General features: G+C 47.0%; 3 protein-coding genes across 8 annotated transcripts in view; 1 reads left to right on the top strand and 2 right to left on the bottom strand.

Annotated features, from left to right (window-relative positions):
* The window catches only part of Gtf3c2 (general transcription factor IIIC, polypeptide 2, beta 110kDa), a 23,627-nt gene extending 20,493 nt beyond the window's left edge, over nucleotides 1-3,134 (bottom strand). For 2 of the 3 annotated variants that reach the window (XM_013013653.1, XM_013013656.1), the window contains exon 1: nucleotides 2,876-3,134. The gene's annotated coding sequence lies outside the window, so the exon portion shown is untranslated. The remainder of the gene's footprint in view (nucleotides 1-2,875) is intronic. The other variant, XM_013013654.1, reaches the window with a different exon arrangement.
* Nucleotides 3,135-8,096: 4,962 nt separating this feature from the next.
* Eif2b4 (eukaryotic translation initiation factor 2B, subunit 4 delta, 67kDa) lies at nucleotides 8,097-13,794 on the bottom strand. Of its 4 annotated transcripts, none has more exons than XM_013013659.1 (13): nucleotides 13,691-13,794; nucleotides 13,269-13,312; nucleotides 12,831-12,966; nucleotides 12,447-12,653; nucleotides 12,106-12,188; nucleotides 11,834-11,925; nucleotides 10,938-11,052; nucleotides 10,665-10,741; nucleotides 10,173-10,275; nucleotides 9,812-9,939; nucleotides 9,502-9,679; nucleotides 8,428-8,608; nucleotides 8,097-8,342 (listed from the first exon to the last, which is right to left on the bottom strand). In XM_013013659.1, the coding sequence occupies exons 1-13, from the start codon at nucleotides 13,719-13,721 to the stop codon at nucleotides 8,143-8,145; spliced, it is 1,575 nt and encodes a 524-aa protein (XP_012869113.1). In that variant the 5' UTR covers nucleotides 13,722-13,794; the 3' UTR covers nucleotides 8,097-8,142. The 4 variants fall into 4 exon arrangements, with proteins under 4 accessions (XP_012869113.1, XP_012869114.1, XP_012869111.1 ...); XM_013013660.1 differs by having other exon boundaries at nucleotides 8,101-8,342; nucleotides 12,447-12,650; XM_013013657.1 differs by lacking the exon at nucleotides 13,691-13,794 and having other exon boundaries at nucleotides 8,101-8,342; nucleotides 13,269-13,406.
* A 144-nt stretch (nucleotides 13,795-13,938) lies between these two features.
* Nucleotides 13,939-19,466, top strand: Snx17 (sorting nexin 17). The gene is made up of 15 exons (XM_013013706.1): nucleotides 13,939-14,174; nucleotides 14,585-14,659; nucleotides 15,452-15,569; nucleotides 16,064-16,128; nucleotides 16,624-16,734; nucleotides 16,839-16,929; nucleotides 17,061-17,148; nucleotides 17,382-17,451; nucleotides 17,727-17,819; nucleotides 17,910-18,113; nucleotides 18,201-18,326; nucleotides 18,455-18,532; nucleotides 18,676-18,750; nucleotides 18,833-18,874; nucleotides 18,968-19,466. Exons 1-15 carry the CDS (start codon nucleotides 14,112-14,114, stop codon nucleotides 19,079-19,081), a joined length of 1,413 nt encoding a protein of 470 aa, XP_012869160.1. The 5' UTR covers nucleotides 13,939-14,111; the 3' UTR covers nucleotides 19,082-19,466.
* The last annotated feature ends 27 nt before the right edge of the window (nucleotides 19,467-19,493 follow it).

Raw genomic sequence — 19,493 nt, 5'->3', positions numbered from 1 at the left:
CGGACCCCCCCCCAAAAAAAAGAAAACTAGAAGTAGTGCTGTGCCTCAAGTAGCACAGCACTAACCTTGAACTAAAGAGCTCAGGGACAGTGCCCAGATCCAGAGTTCAAGACCCACCATGGACCAAAAACAAAACAAAAAAGAATGAACTAAATTGTCATCAATCTTTTCAATCCCAGACAATCAGATAGGCAAGCTTTTGACCAAAAAAGATTAGCGGACTGAAAACACTACCATCTCAAAAGCCTGAGCAACCACAACTCCTCAAGGGCCCAGTTTTAGCCCAGAACAATCTGTTTGCCCAGGACAAAGGAGGAGAAAAAGTTCAACTACCAGAAAGGAAACTTCCATAGGTCTGCTGATGGGCTCAGTGGAAAGTGTGCTGCTATAAATACTATAAAAATGCACAAATTCAGGGCTGGACAAATAGCTTTCTAGAAATATATAAATACTTCTGGGTATGGTAACACACACCTGTAATCTCAACACTTAAAGGCTGAAAAGGCAGGACAATGAGTACAAGACTATTCTGGGCTAAATAAGCTGCTGTCTTAAAAAGAAATAACAAAGAAACTACAGAAATCAAGTTTCTAACTGTTTTCTTTGAAAAAGCTACACTTTAAACAGATTATAAACAGCTACAATAGCCAATTCATTTAACTATAGTGCTAAAGAAACAATGTAGCATCACATACTACAGAGATATACATGACAGAGAAGGAAAAATGAAGTCAAGGAATCCACCTACATTGTTCTTTGTTAAGTGAAAACCTGCTAAAACTATCCCACTCAATGAGTATTAAGCAGAAAGTATCCAATATGAAACCTTCCTATTTACCTATACTATACAAAGAGTTAAGAATAGAAACAAAAGTATAAGGGGGAGAGGGTGTTCACCCCTGTGATCCTAGCTACTCAAGGAGGCTGAGATCCAAGGATCACAATTGGAAGTCAGCCAGGACAGGAAAGTCCCTTGCAACTCTTATCTCCAATAAACCAACAGAAAACTGGAAGTGGAGCTGTAGCTCAAATGGCAGAGCACTAGCCTTGAGCAGAAAAACTCAGGGACAGTGCCCAGGCCCAGAGTTCATGCCCCATGACTGACTCCACCCCCCCCCCAAAAAAGGAAAAAAGTGTAAAGTATCCTTTAAAATTGCTCCAGAAAGCTGTGTGGGCTCCAGTGGCTCGCTCATACCAGCAATCCTAGCTACTCAGGAAATTGAGATTTGAGGCTAGAAGTCTGAAGCCAGCTTCTGGCGGAAAGTCCTTGAGACTCTTGTCTCCAATAAACTACCAAAAAATTTGGAAGTGGAGCAGTGCCTCAAGTGATAGTTAGCCTTGAGCACAAAAGCTCAGGGACAGCACCCAGGTCAAGAGTTCAAGCCCCAGGACTGCCACTGGCATGCACATGCACACACAAAGCCCCAGAAAAACTGGGGAGGGGGAGATGCAACAAAAACTAGCATGAAGGGGGGGGTGGTCAGACTCAATACTTGAAACCCAACAAGCTGGGCATGTGGGCTGACACCTTTAATCAAGGTTTGAAGCTAGCACCTGAAAAAGAGCCCAGGAGTTTATCTCCAATTAAATGTATATTTTAAAAAGCCTGAAGTAGAGCTGTGGTTCAAGCTCAAGAGTTCAAGCTTTCAGCAAAGATGTTCGGGGACAGTGCCGAGACTCTGAGTTCAAGTCTTAGGAGCGACACAAAATGAAAAAGAACCACAGTGAGAGATCAAAGAGAGAGAAGAGATAAGACAATGGCAAATCAAAACAAACAATCAAAAAAAGGCAGCCACAGAGAAAGAAACTGAAATCATATAAATGATGAAGCGGGGAGCCAAGGGCTCACGTCTACAATCCTGGCTACTCAGAGGCTGAGATCTGAGGATCCCAGTTCAAAGCCAGCCTGGGTAGAAAAATCTCAGAGACTCTTAGCTCCAATTAACTACCAAAAACAGCCAGAAGGGGAAGTGTGGTTCAAATGATAAGAGCACTAGCCTTGAGCTTAAAAGCTCCGGGACTACATTCAGGCTCTAAGTTCAAGCCCTGTACCGGCACAAAGAAAAAAAATAAACTTTAAAAAACCCCAAAAACTGTAGCCCACGATTTCAGTCCATAAGTCCACTTAAGCTTAAAATAAACTGATTCTAAAAAAAAAAAAACCAAAACTCTACAGTTGATAAGGATGGCAAAAAAGTTATATTGGCAAGACTTGTGTAACAATAGGGCTTTGAGTGAAGAAGTCTGTTCATCGCCTACATTTCTCCAGCAAAGTGAGTTAGCTCAGGTGGACCCAAGTCACTACCACCATCTCCCCCAGGAGCCAGCCAACTTGCGCGGGATACAAGGAGCTGACAGGGAAACATAACTGGCCCTTGGCTGCGCCAATGGGACTACAGCGCGCGGGGCACAATCCCTGGGGCTAGAGCTATCTCAAGCAAAGGGCTGGGACACACCAGAAAGGACCGCTACCACTTCAGAGCCCGCCGCCAGCCCTCCCCTGAAACCTGGCCGAGGGGGGCAGCTTTCACCACTAGCCAGCGTGAGAGGCGAACCCCGATTTCCCCAAAACGGAGGACCACTGTAGGTTTGCTGGGTGCAAGAGGCGCAAAGATCGCGGCGCCGAGGCTAGAACACCGCGTGGAGGAAGTAGGCCAGACCCTCGGCTCGGAGATGGGGGACGCTTGGTGGCCACGGTGGGGAAGGAGGTGCGAACGTGATGGATTTCTGTGGGAGCGCAGAAGCCAGAGGGCGCGCCGCCGTGCCCGGGGGTAAGAGAGAAGTCGGGAGTTGGTTCCCAAGGTCTCAGCGCTACTGCAAAAGAAGGGGAGGAGTAATCGCCAGCCCCCCGCACACCCCGCTGCGGTACACTCACCCGCGCCAAAGTCCTTCCGGAAGTCCAAGTTCGAAGATGGCGCCGCCTGTCTGGTCGCGGTTTTATGACGAAACCTTATATCGGCTCTTCCTTGCCCCGCCCCCCCCCAGCCAAGGAAGCGCCTAGCTCGGTCCGGGAGTTAGTGCTCAGGGTTTTTCAGACTCTGTGTTCCATAATGCAGCGCGGCGGCAGTCTGAGCCCTTTGGCGCCCGCGAGTCTGGAGCGCGACGTCCTCGGCGTAGGGACGCTGCAAGGCCTTCTGGGAATTGCAGCGCTCGACTGGGAACCCGCGCCTGCGCAGTCTCGCGAACCCCCGGCCGTCTCGACTGGAGCAGCAGGAACGTGATCTCAGGGTCTCGGCAGTCCCTTTTAAGCACTCGCTCGGAACTGCCCTTCCGCCCAGGTGCGGCCGTGGAGGGCGGCGCCAGACCTATCTGCAGTCTGATCTTAAGTGCAACCCTAGCCGTCAGCCCCAGAGTCCAACCAGCCGCCAGCTGCCAGCCGCCAGGGGATTAGACTAGCTTTTGCCACTACTAAAGCCTGGGATGGACCTTGGGCCGGAAGAAAATGAAAAGGAACTAGGAAAAGGGACCTGGAAGGGAGGAGCAGAAGAAAAGTATAGCTTGGGGGACGCTGCACTCCGAAGGACCCTCAACCTATCCTTTTCGAGATGGCCTGCGAGGGAGGTGAAGGAAGGGATGCAACTCAATGTTCCTGTCATTTAAAGTCATAAAAGCCTCACAGGTCTCCACATACCCAGAATAGAATAAAGGGTGTATAAGTGGTCGGGAAGGGGTGCGATAAGCCAACGTTTGTCTCCCCAGATAGTTCTGCCCATTAATTCCGTGGTTGCACTAAACATTTAAGAAAATTAGGGGAGAAAGCTAGGTGCAGTCATACTCCCAGCTATTCGGGAGTCGGACGTCCAGGATTTCTGCTCAACCTGGACAGCATAAAACTGTCTCAAAAAAAAAAACTTTTAAAATACACCTATTACATACATGAGATAACCAAGATCTAGATGAGGGGGAAGGGGACACGAAATTCCACTCCATTAGTTGCCAGAGTATTAGGGATTGGTGTCCCCTTCCTTCTTTAGATGTGAGCCTCTAACCACTTGGGTGATGGGGAGCTCTAGTTTCAAATTTTCACTTCTGAACAGAACAAGTCTATCTCTTCAATTCTGCTGCCTCTAATTAGGCTACCTTTGATTTAAACTATGGCAAAAATCTCTTAAGTTAATGACTGCATTTATTTTTGCAAGAAGACATTCATGTCTCAAAATTCTAAAGATACAAGACCCAGCCATGCAGGCAATTAATTCATTTTTTGTTGCTGGCCCAGAACATTTTAATTATACTTACCTTTTCTCTTTCAATTCTAACAGTAACAATATACATTCCTGTATCTTAAAAGATTGGAGATTGTTCCACTTGTGCATTTAAAAGGCTTCCTTACTCCGACTTTAGTATTTAATTGTATTTAACTTAATAGTAGTGCTTTATTGATATCAATGGCTATTAAGTCTTGTTATTATAGCAATGCTGCTTATAGCAGTTTATAGCCTTGCATCTGAGTTACTTCAACATGTGCTTACTATATTGGTAGGATGAAGTATCACTGGGTCAAAGTTTAAGGGTGTTTATAATTTTGATTGAAAAGCAATTTTTTTTAACCAAGCCATGTTTCTGCCTGTAGTTGCTAAGTTATTTTCCTAGATTCTATTACCTAGTATAATTCTGATGACTGAGAGGTAGACTCAATATATTAAAATCCCTGAGTTTATACTGATCTGAAAAAAGAAAATGCTGCCAAGTGTGTTGGTGCAGGCCTACCTAAATCCTAGAATTACCGGACATGAGGCAGGTAGACAGGATAGTTCCAGGACTTAAAAAAATCAACTACTCAAGTATTCATTGTAAACCACCAGGAGAAACTAATGACTCAATTTCTGAAAATTGGCAAATAAAAGGGACAAAAATGAAGCATTTATCCTGCCTTTCCAGTACAAAGCATAGTTCACATCAACTGATGTGAGGTAGTTTTTCTTTTGTTTTCCTTCCTTTTTAAAAAAAAAATCCATTCTGGGCCTTTTAACTCAATGCTTAGGCACTGTCTGAGCTTTTTCTGCTCAAGGCTTATCACTTTGAGCCACAGCACCACTTCTGCTTTTTCTAGTGGTTAACTGGAGTTAAAAGTCTCATGGATTTGAACTGTGATCTTCAGATTTCAGCCACCTGAGTAGTTTCTCCTTATAGAAAATTACTGGCTAGTAAATGTGGAATGATAGAATTAAGAAAAATCACTATTTGGCATCTTCTAGTGAAATTATTCAAGGCAATAATCATCAGTGGATAAAACCACTAAATGGGGTGAGGAAGGTGGCTCAGTGGTAGAGTGCTTGCCTCGCATGCATGAGGCCCTAGGTTTGATTCCTCAGCACCACATAAGCAGAAAAAGCTGGAAGTAGCACTGTGGCTCAAGTGGTGAGTGCTAGCTTTGAGCTGAAGAGCTGAGGGACAGCACCTAGGCCCAGAGTTCAGGCCCACGACCAGATCCCCCCCCCCAAAAAAAAACAAAAACACTAAATGAAAGGTTTAGGAGGAGTTTTAAAACGCCTAGATCCACACGTCAATAAAAATGGAACAACTAGTAGTTATTTGCCTACTTACATGAGGCAATATGAAAAACTTAGGAAGTATCCCTATCCCCAAAGCTAAATAGAAATACAGGGCTTGGAGGAATGAGTTACTTTATGAAAGCAAACTCTAATCCAAAATGTAAAACACCTTATGAAAACCTGGTTTGAGGGGCTGGGAAAGTGGCTCAGTGGTAGAGTGCTTGCCTTACATGCATGAGGCCGTGTTCAACTCCTCAGCACCACAGAAAAAGCCTCAAGTGGGCGCTGTGGCTCAAGTGATAGAGCGCACTGGCCTTGAGCTGAAGAGCTGAGGGACAGTGCCCAGGCCCAGAGTTCAAGCCCCACGAGTGACAAAAAAAAAAAAAAACAGGTAAAGCAAACCTGGTTTGTACAAGTCATGGGAAAAGGAAGGAGAAACTACTTTTTTTCCTTGTTGGTGCTAGGGATGGAACTCAGGTATACTAGGCAGGTTCTCTACCTCTGAGCCACACTCCCAATTCTTTTTAAGAGCTAGAACAGACCCTGATTTAAAATCAACAATTTTAGATATACCAAGGAGACCTGACTATGGATTGGAAACTATGAAGGATTTTAATAAATATGATGATTTTATGGTAAATTTCTATAAGACACAATGAGGTCTGCAGGAATGATTGTCTCAAATTTGCTATAAAGTAAATTCAGGCCACGTACATTGGCTCACACCTATAATCCTAAGTACTCAGGGGTTGAGATCTGAGGATGGAAGTTCAAAGCCAGCACAGGGAGAAAATCCAAAAAAATCTAGCTGCAATTAACCAAAAAAAAAAAAAGCACAAAATAAACTTTAGCAAGGAAGAAGTAGACAGTAAATGTGACAAATCCTGGTAATTGTTACATCTAGTAATGAGAATTCTGTGTAAAACAGAGTAAGTAAAAGGGATGGCTGGGCTGGGAAGGTGGCTCAGTGGTAGAATGCTTGCCTTGCATGCATGAGGCCCTGGGTTCAATTCCTCAATACCACATAAGCAGAAAAAGCCAGACGTGGGCATTGTGGCTCAAGTGGTAGAGTGCTAGCCTTGAGTTGAAGAGCTGAGGAACAGCGCCCAGACCCAGAAAAAAAAAAAAAAAAGGATGGTTTTCCATTTTGAGATAACCAGTGGCTAGACTCTCACAATCTAGTCCCAACCTGCCTTTGGAGCTTTATTATTATTCTAAGCATTAAGCCTTACCATATTTGACTTGGAAATTAACCAGTTCCTTTAAGGCCATTCTGTGCGTAGTGATTTCATCTGCTGCCTTCTCATTCTTAGCTGGGAAAGTGCTTCTTTCAGAGATAAGTCACATATTACTTATGAAGTCTTTTTGTGTGTGCCAGTCTTGGGCTCCTCAGGGTCCAGGTTCTATACCTGAGATATTTTGCTCAAGACTACTGTACTACCACTTGATCCACAGATGCACTTTTGGATTTTTGGTGGTTAATTGGTGGTAAGTCTCATGAACTTTCCTTCCCAGGCTGACTTTGAACCACAATCCTCAGATCTCAATCTCCTAAGTAGCTAGAATTACAGGCAAGGGCCACTAGCATCCATCTAACACTACTACATCTAATAGCATGGTTCTTGGCTGTTCCCAAAGATTCTGCTCATACTAGCACTACAGTTTACACTGTAGTTAATCCGTTTTATTAAGTAAGCAGCTATATATGATATACATAAGCACTGATAACACATGAATTTAAGGACATTATTATATATTATTATATATATATATTATTATGTAAGTAGAACCTGGTGTGGTGAGATATGCCTATAATCTCAGTCCTCCAGAGGCATAGGCAGGAAGAGCTTGAATTTGTAGCCAGCCTGGCTATTAAGTGATACCCTGTCTCAAACAAAAAATAAAAGGCAAGCAACTCTACAGTGTTGCATTCCAGTCCTTGGTTTTCTGAGAGATGGTCTTGGTGGCCTTGCACTTGAGATCCTTCTGTCTCTGCCTCCTGAGTGCTGGAACTATGACTCTATTTGTCCTTGCATTCCTCCTGATAACTAGTGCAGAGTCTGGCATCAGAGGCTCAATATTAATAATTGGAGATCTAGTTGGGTGCCAGTGGCTCACACCTGTTATCCTAGCTACTCAAGAGGCTGAGATCTGAGGATTGTAGTTCAAAGCCAGCCCAGACAGAAAAGTCTGTGAGACTCCTCTCCAATTAACCACCAAAAAGCTAAAAGTTAATTATATGACTACTGTAACCCCTCTGTACATCAAATACTTAAAAAAAAAAAAAAGCTGAAAGTGGGCTGTGGCTCAAGTGGCAGAGCACTAACCTTGAGCAGTAAAACTCAGGGATGGTGCTGAGACCCTGAGTTCAAGCACAAGACTAGAAAAACACAAACAATAACAACAAACCCCTGGAGATCTAAATGGGTTTTGATTCCTACACAGACCTTCACCTTGGCCCCAAGGGACTGGTCTGGAACTATCCCCTGAGAGAATCTCCACAAAGGTCAGAGGTTAGAAGCACATGATGAGGGGCAGTGGGGAGTGTGGACTCCTGACCTCAGTGGTGGCGATGCTCAAATAGATACAAAGGCAGCAGAGTTGCTAAGGGTAGGGTGTGGGTCATTTATTGATCCTTGCTTCCTGCTCACTGGTCACTGCTCTTGACTCGTAAGACAACAGGCACCGAACTGCAAGGAATCATGCCCAGTTCTGTGATCACCAGATCCACAAGCTCTGGGGGAGTCACATCATAGACCAAATTCAACAACCGTAGTGATGGGTGGTTCTGCCAGTTAGCCAGGGCCACATGTTCTCCTCGCTCACACTGCAGATCATCAGGGTCATCTGCAATGGGAGGTAGATCCATTATGTTCTTTTAGGAAAGAAGATGATGTTTACCAACCCTCTCCCTCTTTTCTGTCCTGCTTACCTAGCTCATTGGAGACAAATGCATCTGTCTGTACACGCTCACAGAACTTGTATGTTTCACAGCAGACCAGGACTGGCACATTATATGCTCGAGCCACTAGTGCAAGCTGAGCTGTTCCTACCCGTGACATCACGGATCCATTGGCTAGAAGTGCATGAGCTCCTAACAGCACCTTAGAAACCTGTTGGTTTTGGACAATGTAGTAAGGGAATAAAAAAAAAAAGTCATGTTTGGAGCTGGGAATGTGGCTTAGTGGTAGAGTGCTTGCTTAGCATGTATGAAGCCCTACGTCAATTCCTCAGTACCACATAAACGGAAAAAGCCAGAAGTGGCAGAGTGGTTCAATTGAGCAAAAGAAGTTCAGAGGGGCTGGGAAGGTGGCTCAGTGATAGAGTGCTTGCCTTGCATGCATGAGGCCCTGGGTTTGATTCCTCAGCACCACATAAGCAGAAAAAGCTGGAAGTAGCACTGTGGCTCAAGTGGTAGAGCACTAGCCTTGAGCTGAAGAGCTCAGGGACAGCGCCCAGTTCCAGAGTTCAGGCCCCACAACCAACAACAGCAACAACAAGGAAGAAGAAAGAAGACAGAAGAAAGGAGGAGGAGGAAGAGGAAGCAGCAGCAGCAGCAGCTGAGGGACAGAGCCTGAATTCAAGTCCTAGGACTGGAGGGGGGAAAGTTACGTTTTATCAATGTAGAATAAGGTCCCCTCTTCTAAGTAATATTAAGACAACTAACAAATCCTTATGGTTACTCCTCTTAGAAAACACTTGAGCTGTTGCTCAAGAAGTAAAGTATGAGCTTTGAGCAAAAAAGCTGAAAGACAGTGACCAGGCTCTTAGTTCAAACCCCAATACCAGCACACATACACACACCCCACTTAATTTTAAGTTTACTTTTGTCTTGTTGAAGCTTGATGGTTGATAGTTTAATATAATGTTCTTGAAGTAGCAAAATTTTGGTCTAACACGCTGAAGGGCTGTATTCTAAACTTCTACATAACAATTTTAAGGTAGGATTATGTCTTTTACTATAGTCTTTGCCACTAGCTTTGGAGTCCCTTTTCTCTGTTCTCACCTCTGGGAGCACATAGGAGGCTGCAGAAATCAGGAGGTAAGAGGCAGGGACCCCAGCACGGACTAGAGAACGGAGCATGAGCCTTCCCTCTAGCCTGGGTCGGCTGTCCACCACTACCACCCGAAACTGTCGACCCTTTTTCCAAGCCTCTTGAAGAATTCGTGATACCAAAGATGAGCTAGAGTGGATGGAGAGGAAACTCAAGTTATGAAAGGCACTAAGTGGTGGCCAGCCCATTTTGTAAAGGCCAATGGGTAATCCTTTCCATCATTCACCACCCAGGTTTTCTCAGTTTTCCTTTGGAGCGTACCATCCATATACCAGGATTACATCTCCATTACTGATCTTCTTGTAGGCAAAACGTGAAATTGCCTGAGCTGCAAGCACAATCTTCTCTTGAACATACCGATCAATGGCTGACCCAAGTTCTGACTTAGCCTAAATGGAATAAGATATTTAGGGAACAGGAAATGGAATATTGCTTCCTGTAGTCATGTCAGATGCTTGAGCATATGTATAATGATGGACATGAAGGGGCATGATACACTTCCAACCATTTCCCTACCCAGTGACTAGGGTAGCGTGGTATGTGTTGGTCTTCCTGAAAGTTATGAATGTGTTACTTAACCCTAACCATAGGCGCCTCTCCCATTCCTCCTCAGCTTCATCACCTCCTCTTCCCGCTTGGAGCTGCTCACACCAGTGATTTCCTTGTTAAGAAACTTGATGGCGTTGCACATGCTTGCTGACAGGGGGCGGCACTGAGTCAGGAAGCTGCAACAAACAATACCTCATGTTTTGTGCAACTAGTTAGCTTTCAAAAGTGGTCACATTTTTTCTTTTTTTTGGGGGGTCTAGTCGTGGGGCCTGAACTCTGGGCCTGGGCGCTGTCCCTCAGCTCTTTAGCTCAAGGCTAGCACTCTACCACTTGAGCCACAGCACCACTTCCAGCTTTTTTCTTTTTGCTTATGTGGTGCTGAGGAACTGAACCCAGGGCCTCAGGTATGCAAGGCAAGCGCACTACCACTGAGCCACCTTCCCAGCCCTGGTCACATTTTCTTTAGAAAGAAAATGGAACAGAAAAATGAAAAGAGTAGAAAGGCAAGAAACAGTAGCAGAAAAGGACTGACTATACAGGGGAGATTTGTAGTGTTTGCATTTACCTGATATAGGGTTTTAGTTTATTCACAAGATCCCTTGAGAGTTCCTCATTGGGAGGCGTTGTGTAATCTTGAATTACCTACAAAGTACCCAGGTTGATCAGCAAAATATCCCTCAATGAAGGTCTCTGAAAGGGGATTGTAGGAGGGGGGCAAGCTTGACTGGGGAGTGTTTATGAGTCATTCCCTCTTTGCCCCAGAGATTACCTTGGATAAAAAGGTTGTGACAGTGTGGGAGGAAATGGGGTAGGGGATTAGAAAACAGACAAGACATACCTGCTGCAAGGCACGAAGCAAGGCAATGCACCGGGCATTGGAGCCACTGACCAGGCCCTGGGAGTACTGCAGGCCGAGTCGCACCATGGCTGGGTGGATCACAGAGGATGGGATGCTGATGGGATGGCGGTGTCACATTCTTTGCAAGGGAACTTGAGCACCTACAGCTCCCTGCCTCTTATGAAAAGGAACTTCCTTTACTAGCACAAGGTCCCAGTTCCTATATAGTATCTTTAACGTACACTTCTTCCCACAGATCCCATCACAAATTTCTACTTATTTACTTATTTATTTATGGCAGTACTGGGATTTGAACTCAGAGCTTCACACTTAATAGGCCATCATTCTATCACTGAGCCACACCTCTAGGCCCATTTACTTTTTCTCTTTCATTCTGCCCCAGGGGCTTGAACTCAGTGCTTCAGGTTTAGTTGGCTTGCTTGCTCACAACTGAAGCCATACCTCCAGCCTTGTTTTTTGCTAGTTAACTGGAGGTAGAGTCTCACGGAGTTTTCTGGGATGGCTTCAAATTCTCTGGGTCTCAGACTCCTGAATAGCTAGGATTTATGGCATGAACCATCCTCACATGCTCTCCAGTCTTTTTTTTTTTTTTTCTGGTCCTGGGACTTGAACTCTGGGCCTGGGTGCTGTCCCTGAGCTTCTTTTGCTCAAGGCTATCACTCTACCACAGCACCACCTCAGCTTTTTTGAGTAGTTTATTGGAGATAAGAGTCTCACAGACTTTTCTGCTCAGGCTGGCTTCAAACCAGGATCCTCAAATCTCAGCTTTCTGAGTAGCTAGAATTACAGGTGTTAGGCTTCTTCATTCACTTTTAACATTGAGCTATTCAATTGCTTCAGACTTAAAAGTTATGGCAATTTTCATAAAATCTTACCTCATATACTGTGTCAGGGAGTTTTGTCTGCTATACTGGGGTAGGTGAGAGAAGAGACTGACTTTGGATCCATAATCCTTTCGTGTAGGAACCTTGACAAAATAAGGAAATAGGAACAGGCCTAGAATTTAAAATTTATGAAACAAAACTGGAAATGAAGTGATTAGTAATATCTGACCCACATAATCATCCTTACTTTGCCCTGAGCAATTTCCCTCTCACTAGCCCATTTCCCTAGGCTCTTTGTGGCCAACTACAAATCCACTTCCTACCTGTTGTCGCTCTGGTTTTTTAACAAGTCTCCTCAGAAGTGTAGGCTCATCAACCTGAATACGTTCAGGGAGACGCTTCACTCCTGAAAGACATTGGTTATATTTTCAAACCACTGTGGATCTTGAAATGGCTAATATGCTCATAGGGCATCAAGGAAGATAGGGTAGGGAAAACAGCCAGGGAACATAGGATCAAAGAAAGAACAGGGGATAAGGATAGGACAGAAAAATATTGAACTCTGACTCCTGAGGTAAGAACAGGCAGGAAAAACGATTTTGGTATATGGACGCCTAAGTGGGTACAAGAATTAGTAGCAACAGAGGGTTTGAAATTAAAATACCTGAAGGGGTTTCTCCAGCTGTGCTGGGGCAGTTCTGAGGTGGTCCTCCTTGCTCCCCTTTTCTTGCCTGTTTCAGGGCCCGCTCTGCCTCCTGTTTGGCCCGTCGCTCAGCGCGAAGTTCAGCCTTACTGCGACCAGCTGGAACTTTCTCCCCTTGAGTGGCCCCTAAATGACTGGCAGGTACTGGTAGTTCTCTGGTTGGACCTACTAAACGTAGAAGAAAGAGGTGCTCAAGGGCCAGGCAGTTGATATATGCAAAAGCCAGAGCTTTGTCTTGGTTTATCTAAACTTGTTTACATTTCACCTGCTCAAATCAACTCTTCTGTCTCCCCTACCACAGCCCTCTACCAGCACCACACTCGAGCTCTTTAAAGAGCCCCTCACCTTGATTTTGGGCTGCAGAAATAGCAGAGCCAGTTTCTGATTCTGCCCCCTTTTCCTCCTTCCTTTTCTTCTTCTGCTGTTTCTTTTCCTTCCGAAGTTGCAGCTTCTCTTCTTGGGTCATTTCCCTACCCCCTGCCTGAGACATAGACATAGGACACTGCACTTTTCTCAATAATTCCAAGTCAATCAACGGTATTGGATGCTTGTAAGATTCCCATAAGGTTAAGTCCCTAATCATCTCTAACTTCAAGGCAAGTGAGACAAGCCTATACCCCACAAAGGCAGAAGCTTCTCCTCCAGGGTCACATACCGTTAGGCTCTAAAATCTTCTGGCTTTATTGACACATTCAATGAAACGTGATGGGGAGATGGAACAGAATGAAACTGACACAGCACCCAGAGTGGTACTTGACAGGAAGACAGATCTCTCTCACTTACCCCAGGCCGGGGGGAAAGCTCCGCTTTCATCCCGGATCCCGAATCTGTATCAGAAAATAGGGCACAAAGTGACCCAGAGAGGCTCCGGGAGGATCTGGGGGCACTCGTCCTCCTCGCGGCCGGCTGCTGGGTTGGCATGACCACAGCTCTGCCTGCAGACGCCAGCTGACCCGGGACCGCGTGGGGACGCGCTGTGCGGCAGGATCAAAGGACAGGAGGGGGAGGGGGAGGGGGCCCCCACCCTCCTCCCGGGAGCAGCCGGCCCGCAGCGCGGGGCTGCGCCCGAGACTGTATAAAGTGCGGCGCGGCGAGGCGCGGGGATGGAAGGAACCACAGGGCCCACAGGAGCTCAGGGCCCAGCCCCGGCCGGCCCGGGCACGTCGGGCTCGCGTACCAGTTGGTGCGCCCGTCCCTTCACTCACCCTCACGAACAGCCACAGCCACCGCAGCCATCGCTCTCCGTCCTAGGCTCCTCCCGCCGTGGTCAGGAAACAGCGCCACCTGGGCCAGAGGCTCCGCCGCCCATACTCGCGGCGTGCAGTCGCGAGAGAACTACAACTTCCGGCCTGCACTGGGCTCCGCCCCCGAGCTACGGGTTGCTGTGAGGGCCCTTTCAGCTTTGGGTTCCCGTACTGGACGGGCTCCTCTAGCCCTTTCAACTACACTTCCCAGCATGCTGGAGTTGCAGCTTCCAGAGTCTACGTCCTACCGCCTTCCCACCTCCGAGCTCAGGCCCCCAAAATGGCGAGTGCAGCTACGGGGACGCGCTGAACGGCAGAGGCGAGCGTGCAGAGCCGCGGCGGCCCGCAGTCTGGAACCTGGCTGGGCCTTGCCACAGGGAACATGCACTTTTCCATTCCTGAGACCGAGTCCCGCAGCGGGGACAGCGGCGGCTCCGCCTACGTGGTGAGGAGCAGCCGGAGTTGGGCCGGGCGGGGATAACGGGCTGGAGGCTGCGGAGCCGTCTCCGAGGCCGAGCCACCACCCTTGGGCCCTGAGCCTGGGGACCTCGCTGGGAGCATAGCTCGTGTCCGTTTTTGGTAAAGATTTGCCCCACGTCTAATTGATACTTTGTTGTGCCGGCCGCCTCCTCCTGGTGGGCAGCACTGCCCTCTCGGGGAAGGAGACTGCGGCACAAGTGGCCAGTTTTTCCTTGGGTGGCCCTTCTGCTTTGGGACCTGACCCTGGGGAAAACTAAAACCCAGTAGATCTCAGGGCAGGACATAAATAGAGCTGTCTTAGATTACTTCCTGCCACGGTTCTGGGGCGGGCGGTATACGATCTGCGACCCTGAAATACCTGTTTTGTGTCCTCAGGCCTATAATATTCACGTGAATGGAGTCCTGCACTGCCGGGTGCGCTACAGCCAGCTCCTGGGCCTGCACGAGCAGGTGGGACTAGCAGCTCTGTCTGGAGGCAGCTTCAAACCCTTTCCTACCGTGGGCATCTCCCAGTCCCTCTGGCGGAGTTCACTCTTTAGTCACTGCTACGAAGAGAATGTACACTCTTATCTGATGTTTCTAGGCACTCTCTGTGCAGTTTTAACCACAGCTCCTCCCTTTGCTTAATCCTCCTTCCTGCTTTTCTGGTCCTTTTAACTGCTCTTTCAACCATTGGGGGGGAGAGAGGGGGGAGGGGGAGGGGAACCTCTCCTGTCTGCCAAAGCACAGTCTGTCATCTAAGCTGCAATTTAAAAATTCCTTTTCCCAGCTTATACAGGCAATTTGCCCGTTTCCTTTGGTCCATTTTAGTGTGTGCAGTTGTTCCTTTGGTCGTTATGTATTAGTGCTGTAGTTGTTACTACTAATAGTTGTACAACTCTGCATAACTAATAGTAACCTAAGTTCTTTGGGCTTCAGTTTCTGCAACAGAAAAAAAAATGGATTCCTTGACCAGCAAAATCCCTTCAAGTTTCTAAGATAATGATTTTTATTATTTGTGTGCATAGATGTTATTTTTAAAGCCCTATGCTTCCTGTGAGGGTTCCTTGACGTCTTACTAGAGAGGGGGGCTGGCTTGTACACACCAGTATGTGAGAGCAATATCTAAGATTGCTCCCTTGAGACTTTAACTCTTGATAATATGGGAAATAATCAGAGTAGATAGGGAGGATCAAGATGATATAGTCTCAATCGTCTCATTTTCTATGTTTATATGAACAGCTCTATTCTTTCTCTACATAGCTCCGGAAGGAGTATGGGGCCAATGTGCTTCCTGCATTCCCCCCAAAGAAGCTTTTCTCTCTGACGCCTGCAGAGGTAGAACAGAGGAGAGAGCAGTTAGAGAAGTACATGCAAGCTGGTAAGTAGTTGGAGGAAATTTAGTCTATTTTAAGGACCATGGGAAGAGATTAAAAGCAGCTGACTCTATAGAAGGCCTTACATTAATTTCTAGGTCTGGGAAGGCTCTAATCTGCTATTTAATTAGCAAAGTAAATAGCTTTCAAGGATTTTTAACTCTATACTAGCAAAGCAACTGGGGCACTAACATCTATGGGAAATATTAGCATGACAGTAGTCAATTTAGATTGGTGGGGAGCTTACTTTGTATCTGATGTGCTTTAGATTAACATCACTGTTGTTTCCCTAGTTCTATAGACTGGACTCAACTAGATGGCAGCGAAGGGTGGGGCAGGTGAAGAATTTATGCAAACAGTGAGTGAGGTGAGGCCAGCGGGGGGATGTGGCAGGCCACCATCAGCCCAGGAAATGGGGTCGGGGGGAATATATTAAGAAGAGGACTGGGGGAAGCCAAAAGTAAGTTCCAAATTACTAAACATTCTCTCATCCCCACAGTTCGGCAAGACCCATTGCTTGGGAGCAGTGAGACCTTCAATAGTTTCCTGCGTCGGGCCCAACAGGTAAGGCTGTGGGTGGAATCCAGATTTAAGAGAAGAAACTGCTGGAGAGCCATGCTATTTTAATGATGTGGTTATATATATATATATTTTTTAATTTTTTTATTTTTCGGTGCCATTCCTGTGGTTGAACTCAGAGCCTGGACGCTGACCCTTAGCTTTTTTGCTCTACCATTTGAGCCACAGCTTTACTTCTTTCTTGGTAATTAATTGTCTCATGGACTTTCCTGCCCCAACTGACTTCAAATCATGATCCTGAGATCTCAGTCTTCTGAGTAGCTAAGATTACAGGTGTAAGCCATTGACACCAAGCTCTTTTTTTTTTTTTTTTTTTTTGATATGGAGCATCTGTAACACTGAGATCAAGAAAAAATCTTAGCCTATATTTGAGAGACCTACAAATGGAAAGTCTGGATAGATGAGAAGTGGTTGTTAGTTAACAAGAGGTAGACCAGGTATTAACAAGCCAGTGCTGTCCATTCCCATCTGCTCACATAGGAGACACAGCAGGTCCCTACAGAGGAAGTCTCCTTGGAAGTGCTGCTCAGTAATGGGCAGAAAGTTCTGGTGAATGTGCTAACTTCAGATCAGACTGAAGATGTCCTGGAGGTGAGGCTTGTTCACCATCGCCCCTCTGCCCCCTGTACCCCAGAGCCTCAGCTAGGGCAAGAGTAGAACCAGCCAGTAAGATGAGCTATATTTCCTGTCTCTAGGCTGTGGCTGCAAAGTTGGATCTTCCAGATGACTTAATTGGATATTTTAGTCTCTTCCTTGTTCGAGTAAAAGAGGATGGTGCATTTTCCTGTGAGTTTCTCTGGGCTTTACAGCTTTTATCTCCCAGCTCCCCTACGAATGGAACATTTCCTCCTCAGGGCGTTTCTTAGTTTCTGTTCCTTCAAGTCTTATTGTATTTCCCTTTTGTTTTTAACCCATAGTTGTACGGAAATTGCAGGAGTTTGAGCTGCCGTATGTGTCTGTTACCAGTCTTCGGAGTCAAGAGTATAAGATTGTACTAAGGAAGAGGTCAGGGCTGGGCCTGAAAAAGCGGGAGGGTGGTGGGTTGGGTTATTGGGCCACAGATTAAGACAGAATAATATGGATGTGAGTAGTGCTGGGTGTTTCTACCAGGCCTCCCACACTTCTTCTCACTGTAGTCCAGTAGTCCCAGATTGTTCCTGTTTTGCCCCTTTCCCATTCTACTTCCTGCCTCACCCCAGCTTAGCCCCATTACCCCTTTCCACCCCTTGGCCTCACAGTTATTGGGACTCTGCCTATGATGACGATGTCATGGAGAACCGGGTTGGCCTGAACCTGCTTTATGCTCAGGTGAGCTTGGAGCTGCCTCAGAACCCTTGCCCTGAAAATGACTCTGGTGTCCCACTGTACCAAGAAAAGACCTTTCATGTTTTGTTCCCAGTTCATGGGGAAATTCCTAGAATACTGTCAGGACTTCTAGTATCTATACTCTCCCTGCTTTATAACCTAATAAGGTCAAGTTCTCAATGAAGAAGTCTTTCATGTATGGGGCCAGAGTCAGGCTGGACAAAGCTAACTGTAGATACATTGGGCACTCCCACCTCCTACTCTTGTCTCTATTGTAGACTGTGTCAGATATTGAGCATGGGTGGATCCTGGTCACCAAAGAGCAGCATCGGCAGCTCAAATCTCTGCAAGAGAAGGTCTCCAAGAAGGAGGTGAACTTTGCCTTGCTGTCTTCAAGGGGTTGCCAGCTCTGACTTGCCCCACTCCCCCCTCCTAACCCACCACACGTGGACGTTTTTCAGTTCCTGCGGCTGGCTCAAACCTTGCGGCACTATGGCTACCTGCGCTTTGATGCCTGTGTAGCTGACTTCCCAGAGAAGGACTGTCCTGTGGTGGTCAGTGCAGGCAACAGTGAGCTCAGCCTGCAGCTCCGCCTGCCTGGCCAGCAACTCCGTGAAGGCTCATTCCGGGTCACCCGCATGCGATGCTGGCGGGTCACCTCCTCTGTGAGTTGGAATGGGAGGGGAGCCTTACTAAGGGACCTGGCAAGCTGAGTTAGAACAAACTCAGCCTAAGTTCCTGTCATCTCCCAGGTGCCATTGCCCAACGGAGGCACAAGCAGCCCAGGCCGGGGCCGGGGGGAAGTGCGCCTGGAACTGGCTTTTGAATACCTCATGAGCAAAGACCGGCTACAGTGGGTCACCATCACTAGTCCTCAGGTGGGCACCCACACTCAAGGCTCCTTCTGGGAGGCTGGGGCTTCCTGGACTCCATGTGAGTGGGAGCCAGTTTAGGGAGCTATGACCTAAGGTGACCACTGTAGTGGACTGAGCTGTCTTATCCTCAGGCTATCATGATGAGCATCTGCTTACAGTCCATGGTGGATGAACTGATGGTGAAGAAATCTGGCGGCAGTATCAGGAAGGTCAGCAGCAGGCCAGGACTGCTGAGCAGCTACATTCTCCTGGCTTTTTGTCCCAGGGATGAGGCTTCTTCAGTGGGAGGGAAGTATTTGGGATCCTGAAGGGAGAAATCTTGCCTCATCTGCACTTTTGTGTCTGTTCTCAGATGTTGCGTCGGAGGGTGGGGGGCACTCTGAGACGCTCAGACAGCCAGCAAGCAGTGAAGTCCCCACCCCTACTTGTAAGTATTATCCTCAGCTGCTACTCTAGTTCCCAGCCTTGCCTCATCTTCCCTAGTGTCTGACCTGCCTCCTCTTTCCCAGGAGTCACCTGATGCGAGCCGGGAATCCATGGTCAAACTCTCAGTGAGTTAGTTCCAGGGTCAGGGAGGTTGATGTCTGTAAGGGCCTCACTGACTTGAGCCCTCTGACCCTCACTCTGCCCTTTTTTTTTTACAGAGTAAGCTGAGTGCTGTGAGCTTACGTGGGATTGGCAGTCCCAGTACCGATGCCAGTGCCGGTGATGTCCATGGCAATTTCGCCTTCGAGGGCATTGGAGATGAGGATCTGTAAACTGCACTGTTTGGATATCTGTCCTCTAACCCAGAGGAAATTTACAGAAACTTGCCCTGTGCCTGTGCTCTAAGTTAGGGGAAGTCTTTTCCTTCCCCCTTTCTCTTCTCCCTTTTTCCTCTTGGCCAGGGGCCTCTAACCTACCTTTCCTTCCTCACTGGGCTGGCTACACAAAGGATTGCCACCCCTCCCCCACTCTTTTCAGAGCTGGCCCTTGATGCCAAATTAGCTTTTAGTATTTTGCACAAAGTCCAAGGGACCATAGCTACCTGTCTTGGGAAGGAACCACAGCTACCCCCTGTGCTGCTTCTGGCTTCTTGGGGGTCTGTGTATGGTCTGGCCCAGTTCTTCCGTCATTAAACTCAGCCTGACTGCTGTCTACGTACCTCTGATTCCCTCTCACTGCCCATCA

This window comes from Dipodomys ordii, unplaced genomic scaffold, assembly GCF_000151885.1.
Source record: "Dipodomys ordii isolate 6190 unplaced genomic scaffold, Dord_2.0 Scaffold20, whole genome shotgun sequence".
Taxonomy (NCBI): Eukaryota; Metazoa; Chordata; class Mammalia; order Rodentia; family Heteromyidae; genus Dipodomys; species Dipodomys ordii.
Note: the sequence above shows the minus strand (reverse complement) of the source record. Positions and strands in the feature narration are given on the sequence as shown.